The 17,873-nt window shown below is 37.9% G+C and overlaps 1 protein-coding gene across 2 annotated transcripts in view; it reads right to left on the reverse strand.

Moving 5' to 3' along the window:
* Nucleotides 1-10,436: 10,436 nt before the first annotated feature.
* The window catches only part of EDIL3 (EGF like repeats and discoidin domains 3), a 450,361-nt gene continuing 442,924 nt past the window's right edge, over nucleotides 10,437-17,873 (reverse strand). For both annotated transcript variants that reach the window (XM_065919096.1, XM_065919097.1), the window contains one exon: nucleotides 10,437-13,392. In XM_065919096.1, coding sequence (XP_065775168.1) covers nucleotides 13,243-13,392 — 150 coding nt within the window. In that variant the 3' untranslated portion in view covers nucleotides 10,437-13,242. The remainder of the gene's footprint in view (nucleotides 13,393-17,873) is intronic.

Below are 17,873 nucleotides of genomic sequence, written 5' to 3' on the forward strand. Positions count from 1 at the left end.
GATCTGATTTAGGTCATAACTGAATAGCCTAGAGATTTTCCCTACATTCTTCAATTTAAGTCTGTATTTTGCAATAAGGGGCTCATGATCCGAGCTACAGTTAGCTCCAGGTCTTGTTTTTGCTGACTGTATAGAGCTTCTCCATCCTCTACTGCAAAGAATATAAACAGTCTGATTTCGGTACTGACCATCTTGTGATGTCCATGTGTAGAGTTGTCTCTTTGTGTTGTTGAAAGAGGGTGTTTTCTATGACCAGTGTGTTCTCTTGGCAAAACTCTGTTAGCCTTTGCCCTGCTTCATCTTGTACTCCAAGGCCAAACTTGCCTGTTATTCCAGGTATCTCTTGACTTCCTACTTTTGCATTCCAGTCCCTTATGACAAAAAGGATGAAAGGGGCATCTTTTTTTTTTTTTTTTTTGGTGTTCTAGAAGATCTTGTAGGTCTTCATAGAACTGTTCAACTTCAGCTTCTTTGGCATTAATGATTGGGGCATAGGCTTGGATCACTGTGATATTGAACAGAGATCATTCTGTCATTTTTGAGACTGCGCCCAATACTGCATTTCATACTATGAAGGCTACTCCATTTTTTCCAAGGTATTTTTGCCCACAGTAGTAGACATAATGGTGATCTGAATTCCACTGTAGGAGATGAATCCAAAAACTCTTGTTGCAAGGTATACCTATGCTTTGCTCTATGAGTTTTATACTATTTTTCTTACACTTAGGTATTTAATACATTTTATCTCTTGTGTGTGGTGTTAGACAATGTTCTAATTTCATTCTTTTACATGCAGTTGTCCAATTTTCCCAGCAGCACTGCTAAAGAGACTATCTTTTCTCCATTTTATTTTCTTGCCTTCTTTGTTCCAGATTAATTGACCATGTGTGGGCTTATTCCTGGGCTTTCTGTCCTATTCCACTGACCCGTGTGTCTCTTTTTTGGTATTAGTATCATACTCCTGTGATCCCTGTAGTCTTGTAGTGAAGTCTGAAGTCAGAAAGGGTGATTACTCCAGCTCTGTTCTTCTTTCTTAATATTGTTTTGGCTATTTGGGGTCTTTTGGTTTTCCATAAAAATTTTAAAATTACTCTGTGACATGTTGATGTATGGCAAAAACCACCACAATGTTGTAAAGTAATTATCCTTCAGTTAAAATAAATAAATAGGGACTGCATTGAATTTGTAGATTGCTTTGGGTACTATGGCCATTTTAACAATAATGATTCTTCCAAGAACACAGTATTCATCTATTTGTGTGATCTTCAATTTCTTTTATTTGTATATTATAGCTTTCAGAGCATAGGTCTTTTGCCTCTGTAGTTAGGTTTATTTCTAGGTATTTTATTCTTTTTGATGTGATGGTCAGTGGGATTGTTTCCTTAATTTCTCTGACATTTCTTTGTTAGTGTGTAGAAATGCAACAGATTTATGTATATTAAGTTTACATCCTGCAACTTTACTGAATTAATTAATGAGCTCTAGTAGTATTCTGGTGGTGTCTTTAGGATTTTCTCTGTGTAGTTGTCATTTCATCTGCAAACATTTGAGAGTTTACTTCTTCCTTTCCAATTTGGATTCCTTTTCTTTTTTTCTTCTCTGATTGCTGTGGCAAGGACTTGGAAACTTATGTTATATAAAAGTGTCAAAAGCAGGCATCCTTGTCTTATTCGAGATTTAGAAGCTATGCTTTCAGCTTTTCATCACCATTGAGTATGATGCTAGCTGTAGGCCTGCTGTATATGGCTGTTACTGTGTTGAGGTATGTTCTCTATGCCCACTTTTTGGAGAGATTTTATCATAAATGTATGTTGAATTTTATCAAAAGCTTTTTCTGTACCTATTGAGATGATCATATGATTTTTTTATTCAATTTTTTAATGTTGTGTGTCACACTGATTTTTGTGGATATTGAAAAATTCTTGCATCCCTGGGATAAATCCCACTTGATTATGGTGCATGATCATTTTGATGTATTCCAACATAGGAGGAACTCAATATAGAAGGCAATTATTAACAGACATAAAGGAGAAATCAACTGCAATACAATAAACCTAGGGAACTTTAAAACCCCACATCATCCAGATTATTCCAGAAAAACTATAGGAAAACACCAGCCTTAAATAACACATTAGACTATGATGTTTTCTTCTGAATCATTTAGTCCACTTTTGATTCCTTCTAGTATATTTTTCATTTAATTTATTGTATTCTTCATCTCTGATTGTTTGTTACATTTTCTAACTATGTTTACAAAATCTAACTTCTTTCTCTGAACATCCATTCTTCTCCCAAGTTCTTTGATAATCTTTACAATCAGTGATCTGAAATTTCTATTGGGTAGATTGCCTATCTTCCCTCAGTCCTTCTGGGGTTTTATCTGGTTCCTTTTTCTAAAATATTTGCCTCTGCTGCCTTATTTTATCAAAGTTTCTATTTGTATTTTTATGTATGAGGCAGGTTAGTTACATTTCTCAACTTAGGAGATGTGGCCTTCTGTAGGAGATGTCCTATGCATCCTAGCAGTTCACTTTTCTCTCATCACCTAAGCAATATGCTCTATGGAGTTGTGTGGGTCCTTCTATTGTTGTGAACTGACTGTAGGTGGTCTGGTAGGCTTAGTTGGCCCATAGTCCAGTTGGTTGCCAGGCCCTGCCTTCTGTGGATGCTGCTGGTTGCTGTTTAGTGGGTCCTGGTCATGAGATCTCTGGTTATAGAACCCTAGTGGCGCTGGGACTAGTGCTGTCTCACCAGAGGGTGGAATTAGAATTCCTAAGATTCTGGGGTTTGTGCCTACTGACAGGCATAGCTGCTTCCTGGAGTCTGGCTGCAGGGTCCACAGATCTCTGGGCTTATTTGACTGTTGGTTTTGGGGGTGCAGTGTTCCTGACACAGTTGGCTTTGGAGTCCTGGGAACCATGAAAGTTGTGCTGGCCTGCTAGTGGGCAAGGCCAGGGCCCAACTAGTCCCAGGGTAGGGTCTGGCTTGCCTTTGGCAGGCTCAGTCTGCAGGTTGTTGGGAATCATAGTTTTTGTGCTTCTTGTGTGCCCTAGTGGGTGATATTGGTCTAGTGACTGCAGCTTCCTCTTGGGGAGGGATGGTGCCTGCTCCTTGGTGAATAGAGCTGGGCCTTAGCCTTCTGGTGGGCAGGACTGGGTCTCAGGGCATGTCTAGAGGCAGCTGTGAACTCATGAAGTCTTTAGGAAGGCTGTCTGCTGATGGGTGGGCTGTCTACCCATTCAGTTAGTTGTTTGGCCTGAGGCATCCCAGCACCTACAATCTGTTGGGTGGGGCCAAGGCTTGGTGCTGATAAGCCAAGATGGCAGCCACCAACAGCACCGTTCATGTGTTTGAATGCTCCCCAGTATGCCTGCCACCATTGTGTAAGTCCCTAGGGTAAGCCACAGCCACCTCCCCAGCTCACCAGGAGACTGCAAGACCAGCAGGTAGGCCTGGCCTCCCTGGTCAGGTTCCTATCAAATTGTTGCTTTTTCTCGGATCTGGTGCACGTGGATGTTGTGATACCCTTTGAGTATAGTCTTTCCGCCAGTCCATTGAGGCTCCTGCAACTAAACCCCACTGGTCTTCAAAGCTGAATGTTCTGCGGGGGTCTTGTCTTCCCCGTGCCAGACCCCTGGGCTGGGGATCCTGATATGGGGCTCAGAACTCTCACTCCTATGGGAGAACCTCTGTAATATAATCACTCTCCAGTTTGTGGGGTGCCCACCTGGTGGGTGTGGGATTTGATTATATCACAAGTCTGTCCCTCTTACCCATCTCTTTGTAGTTCCTTCTTTATGTCTTTAGTTATAGAAAATCTTTTCTGGTAGTTTGCAGTCTTTTTCATCGATAGTTGTTCTGCAGATAGTTGTAGTTTGCATTTGCTCATGAGAGGAGGTAAAGTCAGGGTCTTTTCTACTCTGCCATTGTGAAAGTGAAAGTTGCTTAGTCATGTCCGACTCTGCACGTCATGGACTATATAGAGTGCATGAAATTCTCCAGACCAGAATACTGGAGTGGGTAGTCTTTCCTTCTCCAGGGGATCGTCCCAACCCAGGGATCAAACCAGGGTCTCCTGCATTGCAGGCGGATTCTTTACCAACTGAGCTATCAAAGAAGCCGTTGTGACCAATCCCTTAGTCTAGCCATTTTTAAATTCAGGAATAAGTGGTAGGAAAGCAGGACCTCCAAAATCATTTTAGGTGCAACTTGTAATCTAAAACACAGAGGAGAGGAAATTGAAGCAAAATCTGGAATTTTCACTTTTATGCTTAAGATTATACTGGGGTGTCATCCCACGAACTGTAGCCTGCCAGACTCCTCTGTCCATGGAATTCTCCAGGTAAGAATGCTGGAGTGGGTTGCCATTCCCTTCTCCAGAGGAAATATTTAGAATATGCTAAAAATGTTACAAAAATGTAAGATAATAACAGTCTTCTATACTGGAAGATTGGCTTAATAGAAGTGTGGTAGTCAGGCACTGAAACTAATCAAGCCTCTACCCTCAGAATATAAGATGCTTATTAAAATTAGCAAAGGCACCTCTTGTGGGAATATGATATACACAAAGGCACTTTCTCTGGACAGATCTTTCTCAGGGTTTGAGCTTGCTAAGTGAGGAAGAGGCTAGATGCCAGCCTTCACTCACATCCCTTGGCCTGTCTCCTTTGTGCGTGGCACAATCTATTTGGCCATACACAGATGTTGCGGACATAAATTTCACACTTGATATTTTTATGAGTCCTTTTGCCTTTAGTAGACTCTAAATAAATTTCTTAGATGAGAGAGTGCCTGCAGCCCAGGTTTCAAATCATTATTTACCGTGAAAATGGTTTTTAAAAAAGAAAATAGGAATACATATATGACAGTGTGCATAATAAGGAAAAGAATATTGGCCCAAACCAAGACTCAGAATAACTTAACGTGCAGAAATGCATTAGAGATAATCAGGTACTCATATTAGACTACAGATTGAATATCTTTCAGGCTTATAGGTGCTATTGTTAAATAAGCCTACTAAAAGCATAAACAAGATAAGAATCATAAATAATCTTTTCATTATAGTCAGTGGGCCTTATCCAGTTTGAGACCTAACATTTTCAGATTATTTAAAATATTGAGTAGGTTTAAAGAAAACGTTAAAGGAGAAGTGAAAGGGCAAAAACAGGGTAATCACAAAAGACCATAACTACCATTTTTCTGATTTTAGTGAAACATATGATTTCAGCCTTAGCAAGGATATAATTCAAATTTTGGGGTTAAGATTCATCAGTCATTAGAACTATTAAGAACTCACTTAGGTTATACTATTTTTTCTTGAACACATTTAGATATTGGATGAGTACAACCTAGGGAATTAAACATTTAAACAAATGCATCCCAGAGTTGATGGTCCCTTTGTTCCAGTTGTCTAAGATTCTTTCAGCTTATCCTGCTTCACTGATGAAACATTGACAGAGAATTGACTATTTAAATCAAGTTATAGAAATTTCATTTACTGATTACATGAAGTTGCACAGGGTTATTAGTCACTGGTTAAGCCCCTAATTCTACTAATGGAAAAATCATCAGGGAATGAAAAAGATAATGCCATCTATTTATTGTTAAGATGTTGGCTCCTTAAATTGGGTTACTAGACATACTTTATTTTCTAAGATATTGTTCACTACTTAGCTTCTCTTCTGGTCAAGCAACTCACAGATATTGGGTGCCAGAACTCAAGAAGAGGTGGTTTAATGTTTTGTTTTTTTGAGTGATGTTTGGAATTCTTTTTTAAAAATTGAAAATATCTGTAGATTCTTTTTATATATTGAATGCTATTCTCAAAAAATTTTCTTAAAAATGTTTTGATTATTACATTAACAGTCTCACACTCTGCATATGAAGACAGGCCATTAATTGTGCCTTGGGATAGTAGATACTTTGACATTTGGGGCTTATTATTCTTGTTTTAAAAAATCAATGCTATCAAATATCTCACAGTAGTCATTAGCTGTTCATCATTTGATGATCTTTCCTCATATGTTCATGTGATGATCAACACCTCATCCACTTATGAATCATTTCAAAAACCTTACTGGTTAATACTCATATCTTCCATTATTTGGGACAGTGTGAGAAGTTGCAAAGTAATGACAGCTGTCTGGAGGCAACTAGTAGGTAATGAAATGCATTTTCAAGAGTCTTAGACTTGGGTATTGCAGTGGAAAGGAGATGTCATCAGATATAGGTGCAGATCAGAGCGGTGTACCTTGGGCAAACCTCTTAATCTCTTTTAGCTTCTCTTTCTCCTAAAGAGGAAATGTTAATCAGTTCTTTCTAGAATTGTCATGAATAGTCAGTTGTAGTTTTCAGGGGTCAAGGATATTAAAGTGGACAGTTTTGATGTCATTTCAGACGTTCCCTCCCTGCTCAGGGCACTTTGCCTGACGTACGTCCGTTACTCGTGTGAGTGCTCGTGTCTGTGTTCTCTTTGCACTTTGAGCATATTTTTGTCACAGCACCCACTATGATTGTTAGCTTCCTTGTCTCCCCCGCACCCCACCCTCCAGACTGTGAGCTCCTGAAGGTCTGAGTCTTTTCATCTTTATATTCTTAGAAACTTACATCGTTCTTAAATTTCACTTAAAGAAGGATTTTTTTAAAAAAAAGGTTGGTTAATCTTTTCTTAATATTGATTTAGTAGTTTCCATAGCATTATTTATGAAAGGAAAAAAAAAAGTTTTTATATCTCCAGTGAAAGATTTCAGTATCTTACAGGTAGTGAAATACAGCCTAATGCTACCATTTGGAGGTATAAGTATTTGTGATACTAGGTTTAGGTAGGAAAACTCTCAAGCACAGAATTATGAGTTTCCGAGAGACAGGCTTAAAAGGTTAGATTAAGGGTACTGGGCGAGTTGAGGGGAGGTGGGGATCAGATTATGGAGTTTTAAGCCAGAGAAGTTTTAAAGTCCATTTTAAATGTAGAAAAATCCATAAAAAAAGAAAACCAAGCATCAGTGTCTTTTCACAGAAACAAATTGATATATAAATCTGCAGTATATTTAGCCCCTCAAGTGCCAAGTCTCCACGTGCAGCCTCTGCTCACGCTGCAAACCCACCTTTGAGCTGGACTTAACACCTGGGTACATCTTCCCTGGCAGAGTAAGCAATGAAATAGAAGAGAGACAAACTTATTAAAGTATTTTAAGGGGAAAAGGACAAAGGGTTTTGCCCACCACAAAAGAAAACTTGACACAATTTTCTGTGTAATATCTTTATTTGTTTTCTTAGTGTCTTTTAGACCTCCAGCACCACATGCCTTCTCTGTCTCCAACCAGCCCCTAAAAGCCTCCTGTTGACAGGACCCATCTAAACCTGACTCTAAACTCACATTGGGCTCCCAGCATACCTGGCAGCCAGGAGATGCCACCCATTTAGAAAGTTATTCAGGGGCCATATGGCAGTGGTTTTCAAATTTTAACATTGTATAAGAGCAAGAAAAATAATGAGTATGGTGATCAGGAACAGGTGTATACACAGGAATATAACTGAAATAATAATGCTTTGTGAAAGAACTTTAACAATGCAGTCATTCCCCTCCCCCTGCAATGTATTTACTTAAAAAAATCAAATAGTAGTCCTAACCCACCAATTTCTCTTCATTGGAAATCTGAAAAACATTTTACTATTGTTTAGAAGTCCATATCACCAGCAGATTATCCAGGTATTTATACCACTAAAACCAGATTCCTTTTTGGGATGCGTCTTAGTCCATTAAGGCTGCTATAACAAAACGTAGGCTAGGTAACTTATAAACAACAGAAGTCCCTTGCTCACAGTTCTGGAGGCTGGTAAGTCCAAGTTCAAGATACCAGCATGGTCACTTTCTGGTGAGGGTCAGCTTCCAAGTTCACAGCTAGTGTTTCACTTGGTAGAAGGGGCCGAGGAGCTCTATTCAGGCTCTTTTATAAGGGCACTAGCCCCATTCACGAGGGTTCCACTCTCATGACCTAAAACCCTACACCAAAGTCTCCATCTGCTATACCATCACATTTAGAGGTGAGGAGTCCAACATATGAACTTCTGATCATAGCAGCATGCTTCTACTGTTTTTTAAAAACATCTCTGTCATTATCTAAGAAACTTGAGAACTGAGGAAGTTAAACTCTTGAAGTTGACTATTTAGTGCTTACTTTGTAATAGACCATCTTTAACCTCTGTTCAATTCTTTCCCAGGCTGAGGTGGAAACCGCCATTGGTTTTGCAAAGTGCTGTATGAATTCTCTCTGCCACAGCTGTTGGCCTGCTAAGGTTCTCTTCCTGAAAGGCAAGTCTTTTTTTTTTTTTTAATTTATCTTTAACATTCTAAAAAGTGAGAAAATTATAAACTATGGGTAAAGCAAGGTTTAATTGGTCACTTAAGTAATTTATCACCAAAAGCATTCCTTCTCTCTCGGGCATGGAGACTACTCCCAGTTGTCTTCCTGTTAATCCTCTACGGCGTTTTGGCCTGGTGCCTGGGGAAGTTTCTCAAAGCTGTTTGCACAGAGGCTGTGGGGGATATATTGTTTGAAGGCACCACCAGTCTCACTGTCCCTACTTCCTTCCCAGGTGGCAGCAGGTTGAGCTTATGTCGCCATTCATCATCATTATTAACACATTTATATGTGAGCATATGTATGGTTCTGTGGGGATTTTACATAAATATGGAAAATATGGAAGAGTGTGGTTCAAACCCTTGAGGACGGTAAAATAAAATTAAATTAGAGTCAGTCACCATATGCAATGCTTAATCATGTCATGCGGTGACCATTTGTTGACGCTGCTATGCCATATTTCCATAACATTAGTGTTTTCAAATGGCTCAATCAACTCCTGCCAAGATATGCAAAAACAACTAAATGAGGAGTGTTTTCCAAAAATGTTTTCCTATTTCTGCTACCAGATTCACCTAACAGAAATAACTCTGAGTAAGTGCTCCTTGCCTACTGTGGAAAATGCTTTATTTGGTGGCAGTGTTGAAACATCCAATGTGAATTATAGCCTCTTAAGACGGTAGAGTCAAGGAATCTGAGTTCCTTTTCAAAACCAATGGAAAAATTGCTACCTACACTTGGTATTCTTTCTTTGTAAAGACAAATGACAATGCATTCTCTTTCAAGGTAGTTCAGATATTTCTCAGCTAGCAAAGTGGTTTAATCCTCCACTTTAACTGCTCAGGTAAAAGGATTCTTTTGCATCTCAAAGAAACCTTTGTGACAGTATTTTTTATAAACAACATACTACCTCTATTGTTAGTATTTCAAACTAGTGTTTGGGAAGAGAGAGAGCATGGCATTTTAACAGTAAAAATTAATATTTCTTTACCAAAATATTAAAATCATGTACTCAAAGCTGAAGTTTGGTGTTTTAAAATTTTATGTTATATAGAGAGAATATTTTCCATTCACGAAGCTATTCTTGGTAGATTTTTCAAGTCAAACTTCAGTATGATCAGACTTTCTGCCCTGGAAATGTTCTTGAACCAGTAATTAAAAAAGTCTCATAGTAGAAAATTTTCTGTTGAATAATTATTCTGTTATCACAGAATTTTATAAGGTATAGATGTTGAATTTTACCCTCTGTAGATGTTGTCATTTTTATTGGCCTTATTGAAAAATATGTATAATTGCTTATATTTGAATACATTGGGTTTGTGAAAATTAGGCAATGAATGGAACCCTACTGAACTATTCACATTAAAATGCAGCTAAATAGGAACATGTATGGATACATAAACATATATAATAAGCTAATATATAAACTATCAGATTCACTGAAGCTCAACTAAGGAGTCAATGTTTAATATCTCAAGTTTGTTTTCCCCTAAATTTTTTGAATCTTAAAATATCTAAAAAGTAGGAAGTTCTCAGAATCAGTATTTACCAATGATTTTCAGAGAAGGTGAAACAGGGTTTATGAAGAATCCAAGTGTTATGATTTTCTTTAAGAAGAAGCTAGAGTTACATGGATAGATATGTTAGTAGCATTTGTATGATAGCTTACTATTGACTAGATCACTTCATTATATTCCTGAGACTCATGTACTTAAAAACAATAGAAATAACAGCAATAGCACCTGCTTACCAGTGGACAGATCAATCCTGGAGCACAAGACTTTAATTATGCATGAGGCAAAAATAAATGACTTTGGGTTATTCGTATTCCAATAAAATTTCCACAGCTAAAAGCAGGAGAAATGCACAAATTTTAATAATTTTGGAAAGGCCAATTTGGCTGATATCAATGTACATTTGAAGACTATTATGATTTCCTTTTCCTTTTTCTGTACTTGTTTAATTTTCCCGTACAAAGAAAAAGTAAACCAGCATGTAGTTAAGAGAGTGCGTATTCACATTCAGACAATTTGTGTGTTCTTACAAATGTGTTTGATTACAACTGCTTCAATAGTATCCCAGATTTTCAAAAGTTTATTTTAACTTTGAAGACTAGACAAGGTCATACTGATTTTACAACATCCTACATGATTTAAGTGTATAATACAAAGAAAAAACCCAACATTGGAATATTACACAGCTTGAAAGTTTGCAAAGGTTATTTGTATCTTACTTATTTCTGTACTTACTGACACATCAGACGCCAGCAATGAATATTATATTTCATATTTTGTTGATTAGCAAAGATGCAATCATTAATACCCTAAGTCTTCAAAATTCACATAAACCTTTATGAAGCCATTCAGAAAGAGAAAGTCAAACCTAAAACTAGAATTAGTGATTATGACAAATGCTTTTAATAAGACAGATATATGTTTAAAATTATAATATCATAGATTATAAAATTAGCATGTTATAGTTACTCATGGTGAAGGCCAGGTGATTCTTCTGTGCCTTGTGCTTATGAGGTTTTACTTGCTTTACTGTGAATTTAAACAGAATAAATCTGCTTCACTTTAATGTCATTGATAGAAATTACACAAAAGCTATATACTACCTCACAATACATTTCTACAGGGAGTCCCTTTATTGTCATTAGTCTGGGGCATCGTGGGTTAAAGAGATAGCCCATGTTGATGAAAAGCATATACAGAAGAGAGAAAATGCACAAAGCAAAAGCCATTTCTATGTATTTCTAATAAAAGGTAACAACATTTTAGCAAACTCTTTGAAAATATTTTTTTTGAAAAACTACCAATAACATAAATCATAAGAAGCAATGAATAATTCTGAGAAAGTAAATCATTGCAAAAAATTACTCATAACTTTAAAAATACACTCTGTAGAGAATCAAGAATTGTGCATAACCTACAAGGGAGAGTTCGGTGGGACAGTAAGTCTTTAAAGAAATAGGGCCATTGGCTACAGAGTAAAGGTGTGTATATCTTTGAACCAAAGTATTTATTTGTGATATGATCCTTCAATTTAGTAAATTAAATATAGTTACATTCCTAATTTAAAGCCATCTTAAGAGGATGTTATTGATGACATGGCAGCTTTTTTTTTTTTAATATGCTAAAAACTGATCACCATTTCAGATTCTTCAAATTAACAATTTTATAATAAGAGTCTGAAGTAGAAAGCATGTAGGCATAGGACAAATATGTGGCCAGCCAGTCCTAATTTTGCTCTTATAAAAATGCCATTATGATTGACTTTCTCTTTATAAATCTTCACTATGATTGAAGACCACTCCATATATATACATCATCAAGAAATGCTGTTAACACATGGACAGACAAGACAGTAACAGTCTAGTGACTTTTGTTATGCAGCACAAATAATAAGGAGAAAAAAAAAAAAACCAATGTTGCACAGGACCTTTTCAAAGCTTTGTACACATACCACACTTTCTTTTCTAGAACCCTTAATTTAAAACTCCAATAATTCTGTGTCTAAGCCTTAATAAAACAAACACTGGTAAAGCTTATAAATAAGATGCTGAGGACTTTCATGGAGGCAGTGAGAAATTTAATTTGAGAGAATGTCAATGAAACCTCCATTATCAATAACAAATCGTTATGATAATTGCTTATTTTTTTCAGGACCTTTGAAGCAAAATAAATAGAAATCAGTTTTTACCTTGAAAATGGTTGACTACTTTGCCATTAGTAAATACTTTTCTTCTCACAAGTATCTATACACTGTGCTTTCCTGAGAAACCACCAGTTTCAAACCTCAATAAAATTCTAGTTTCACAGGAAATGCAGAGATGAACAAAGACATGATGAGTATGCCTGGCCAAGTTATGCAGTACTATGTCAATATTTGCTTGCTAAATTTTTTTTTAAATAGACAAATAATTATTCTATTATTTTAAAGTGAAGATAAGACTATTTGTAAATACCATCAAAACAAAGATTTAAATTTTGCTTTAAAGAAACATAATGGGGTTTTGTTGTTTATTTTGCAAGATGGTAGTACTGGGGTCTTTAATTAAGGAAATATTTGAAGATTACATAGTTATAGCTTCCTTCAAAAACAAACAAATTGCAGATTTAATCTACTGATATTAAATATGCTCAATCTACTGATACTCAATCCTGTTTCACATGTATATGTGTGTGTGTATATATGTGCACATATGTATATACACAAACATACTTTTTTAGACAAATAATAGGACAAAAGTCAACTGGGAAAAATATGAACTTATTCAGGCAGTATATAATATATAGAATATAGAATAGCACAGAAAGTAAGATCATATAATCTCTGATTAGAAATAAAAGTCAAATGAAAATTATAATATCAATTAGTACTGCATGTTACAGATTCATCTTCAAAATTCGATTACAAACACTGACAGTGTTTGGTAGGCACCGGGAAATAATTAGGATAATATAGACTCATTACAGAAGGACAAAACTTATTGCTAACATTGCAGTATTCTTTTTATAAGTTCAGTATTGATCATGAAAGCTCTAACAACTCTTGCTTTTATTTGATAACTATAAGATTGTTTTACCCTTGCTATCAAGAGTGCTACTTTCTTTGCCTAATACATTTCAACCAGTATGAATAAGAAAACAAAGAAAAAACTAATTCACAGTTAATGTGATGTTGCTTAAGGAATTTAAACGATAAAAATCAAATTAAACCATTGAAAAGGCAGGCTTAGACCTCCTTAAGAAGACAGTTAGTGGCCTACCGTAATTTGAGCACTTTTCATGAAAAATCCTGTTCAGTTTCCTATAGATTTTGCAGAGTTCATTCCATGGAGATACTTAAGGAAAACAGAGAGGAGGCCTGTGACGTCTCTTCACTCTTCCTCTGTGCAGCCCAGCAGCTCCGACCTCAGTGTGATCCTCCCATACCAGGACCAAGGAAGGATCCTTATGTGCCGTGCATAGATGGGAGGATCAATGACGTTTTTTCTGTGAGTATCATTGTCAAAATTCCCCTGGAAAACCTAGTAAAGAAGAATAGACTATTAATCATTTGGCCTTCCTTTTCTTGGGAATTATTTTTATTATTTTCTTGTCTGGGTCTTTTTTTTCCCCCCACATGTGAGGTCTGATAAACATGTTTTTCAAAATACACTACTGCTGCTTTCTTAATAATAATTTTAAAATTATCATTTGAATGGTATCATTTGAATGGGTAATGAATGAGTTTCCCAGGTGATGCTTGTGGTAAAGAACCTGCCTGCCAATGCAGAAGTCAGAGATGCAGGTTTGAACCCTGCGTGGGGAAGATCCCCTGGAGGAGGGCGCAGCAACCCATCCAGTATTCTTGGCTGCAGAATTCCATGGACAGAGGAACCTAGAGGGTTACAGTCAGTCCATAGGGTTGCGAAGAGTCAGACATGACCGAAGCAGCCTGCATGCAACACAGGCAATGAGTATTTAAAGAGTTAAATAAGTTGAAGATTGGTTTTCTGGAGCAGGAATACATATTTATCATTTTTATATGTTTTAAAAAGATCTTTTTTTTTATGCAACAGATATTTATTTTTTGCTTCTGGCACAGGCTGTTGGTCAGGCAGCTTGCTGAAGGTGGTCTCTTTGAAAGAGTAATTCAGAGATCCAGGCTGCTGCAAATTTTAGCTAGCATCTGAAAAATGCAGCATTCACATTCACAATGAGAAACAGCAAAGAGCTGTGAGATTATGCAAGGTGTTTTAAAAAACCAAGGTATGGAAGCAGCTTAACTAATTTCTGGATACATTGCATTGACCTTAACTAATTATATGACCTCAGCCAAATTGCAAAGGATGTTGGGAAACGGAGAGGAGCACGTGGATATCTGGTGCGCATGATGGTCTCTATCACAGTGGCACTTGTTCATTTCTCACCTAGAGAACAAAATCAACCCAGTATCAAGAGAGAGAACTCCAATCAATGCTATTTTTAAAATACTCGCTTTTGGTTTGCCTTCTGTATTAATTCCTAGATCCATACAATACTCTTGAGATCACTGTGACCTATAGTGTCCTGAACACAGGATATTGCATGACTTTGTTCATCATTCTTTTGTTTCAAAGATTTTTGAACTTCGTATGTCTATTTTTCTCCCAGAAGGCTTTTATAACAGTAAACTTTGAGATGTGCTTGCTTCAGAAAGAAAGAAAATAAAATTAGCCACTGGTTGGTAGAGCATGGAGTAGTGGGACGTGGCATGAATAACTGAGTTTTTCACATGTGCTTACTTGCGCTGTGAGCACTTGGAAATGGAAAAGGAGAAGTTACAGTGGACACCACAGTAGTACAACATGTCAGCTACAAATTGGCGCTACCCAAGAGCACTGCCAACGACTGAACAACGAGGGCATCTGCCGTCTGCCCCGTGGAGGCTGAACCCTGTGCTGCTGCAGCTGCTGCCGTTCAACACCCGCTGAGGGAGTTCGGGGAGGCACCCTGTGCCCCAGGGAATCTGGTGGGACAGGTCTTTGGGTAGTTGGATATTTTCAGGAACAGATTTTATGACCCCAATCCTGGCACCTCCTCATATCTAGAAAAGCACGAAATCCCTTCATGATGACATCAGAGCCTCCTGACTAGCAGAAAACCTTTTGTAAAATGACTGTTTAACGGTACTGAACTCCCCCTTCACCAAAAACTCATACGTTGACCTTCCCTCACTGCGTCTTTAGGGCAGTCTCTTAGAAATCTCTGAGGGGTTGCCTCCCAGGCTGCAGTGCTCTTTTTGCCCCAAAGAAAACTTAACTTGCAACTCAAGTTGTGCATCTTTTTTAGTGACCCAGAGTGGACTCCCTTCCTTCGCCTGAACTCCACAAAGAACCGGAACTTCAGTACCAGCAGTGGCACCCTGCGCCCATCTACCTCCTCGGGGAATGCAGATGAATTTGGGTAAGTCTCTTCTGGTTCTCGAATCTCCTGTATTGGTTGAGATTCCGAGTTTTAATTGGTGGTGGAGCAGGTTACCTGCCCCCTGCCAGTTGGAAAGATACTGGGGGGTAGGTGAAACATTCAGGGCATAACCACCCAAGATCTGGACACTGAGTTGGGCTCGGTTGGAAGACACTAAGAAATTTCCACCCAGTGGAAAGGTACTGGGTGGGGGTCCCGCTGAAAGATGCTGGGGAATTACCCACCAGTGGAAAGGTACTGGGGGTGGGGGCTGGATTGAAAAAAATTGAGAAATACCTGGGTCTTGGCTGAAAGATGCTGAGGTCTCTCCATTGTAGGGGACTGAGTGGTTTTGTTGAGTGGTTAAGTAAGAGGCTGATCTGACACTTTCCCTCAAACCTTTATGGAATTTGTCAGGATAAAAGGAGACTATACGAGAGCTTTGCTCTGAAGAAGAGTGACAATACTCCTTCTGGCAGGTTCCGGTGTTCTCAGGTGACTAAGAAATTTATCGGAACGGTGGCTACCTAGTCCTCATTCCATGCAGTGGTCCCACAGGGCAATCCACTCATTAATTAAAATACTTGCTCACCCTAGGGTCACACATAAGAACTGGCCACTCAGTGACCTGAGAAGCCACGGTGGTCTTAGATTGCCAGAGGCAGAATCTGAGCCACGTAAGATGGGCTGAAATGACTCTGGGGTGATGCCTGAAGGAGTTAAGCTCACAAGCAGCACACAGGCCCACTACACAATTTCCCTAGTGATTTTTATCCCTGACAAACTCAACTTAATATGGGAAACAACTCTCTCCAAAACAGAAAACAGGGGCATCAGAAAGCCCACCTCTGATTAATACTCCAGCCAGATTCATGTATAATACGTGCAGAACTCATACTTGCGAGTGCCTACTTAATTGGAGAAATTATACTAAAAGAGATCTTAACCTAAAATGGCCAAAAATGGGGCTCTTTTGATATTCCACAATTGATATTTTTCATGCACAATTAGAAAAGGTCAGCCATGCTTGCTTTTATTGGTTATCCAGAAGTTTCTAAAAGAGGAAACAATAGAGTAACTTCTTTGTAGGAAACAAACAAGAAATTGCTTGAAACTATATCAGAGCTAAAAAATGGCTGCTAGCACTGAGTCTGCCAAGTTGCAGGTCTAGTGGGACTGGGAAGTCACATTTGGCATTTATGCCATTTGATTTCTGGGCATCACTTTGCCTTCTGCTTTATTTAGAGTGTGACTCCCAGCTGGTAAGGTTCTGGTTTGGTTTTGTTGGTTTGAACATACAGACATCTGGTACAAACTGCTCAAGCTAATATGGGAAGACCTTCTTCTAAGGTTCTATACTCCACCTGGATACCCCTTGGAAAAAATGTTTTAAATGACTTGTCAACTGATAGCTAGGACAAGGAAAATGGCCTAAAAATATTAGATCTTTATTGACATAGGATAGGAAAATGGATTGAAGTTCCCTTATGTCCAGGAATTCCTCCTATAATCAACAGCCTGGGTCTGATTCAATTAGGACTCCCACTTCCCCATTGGGACACTCCTTGCTGGGGCTAATCTGCTCTTGTTATCAGGGCCAATTTGAGCACTATCTATCTGAATCTTGGCTATAAAACTATGACCATGGAAAAATATGATTTTTGACAGTGTATTGAAGACTTCAGAGAAAGTTTGAAGAAACAAAAAAAAAAATCTCTTTAAGAATTCTTGCCCTGAGGAATTAACTCTTCTTATGCCTTGAGACCAGAGCTCTCTGGATCATTTATCTAGTAGTGCAGTCAGGTTAGTTGCTCAGTCGTGTCTGACTCTTTGCCTGCCAGGCTCCTATGTCCATGGAATTCTCCAGGCAAGAATACTGGAGTGGGTTGCCATTTCCTCCTCCAGAGGATCTTCCCGGCCCAGGGATCCCATACTGCATACAGATTCTTTATCACCTGAGCCACTAGGAGCCCTTATCTTATTTAAACAATCTCTAATTCTTGAAACCAAAAGAAAAAAAGGGATCAAAGTCTTTAAAAAATCTTCTTATTACAACCGTTGTTAACAACTAGTGAGTTTTGTATTGTGATATCTGATTTATAACTAAGTTTGGAAAACAAAGCTATGAGATGTCTTTTGTGTCTATTTGGACATATGGTCTCAGTGTGTGTCTTTGTTTTTGGATAAGATTGCTGAGATTGGTTTGTAAATGAGCTCTCATTGGCCTAAAGAAAAGTGAGCACTTACAAATCAAACAATTCTAAATACAAGAGAAATTAAACCTAAATGAATCTCAGGTTCATGTGAATTGGGAAATATTCAGTATTAAATACCTGGTATTATTGTTTGTTGACCTAATATAGACATTTCTAAGAGTCATTAACATGAAGCATAATATTTTCATTGGGCCTAGGTTTAATATAAGTTAAATATTATTATATCTGTTACAAGTTTGTCAGCAAGGAAAGTACCTTGAGTGAGGAAACTTCAATGTAAATGATATTTGAGCTTTTAGATAAACTCTTAAGAACAATTATGCTTTAGGAATGTCTGTCTAAAATAGTTTCTCCAGATTGAGGTA

Source organism: Muntiacus reevesi, chromosome 1, assembly GCF_963930625.1.
Source record: "Muntiacus reevesi chromosome 1, mMunRee1.1, whole genome shotgun sequence".
NCBI classification, from domain to species: Eukaryota; Metazoa; Chordata; class Mammalia; order Artiodactyla; family Cervidae; genus Muntiacus; species Muntiacus reevesi.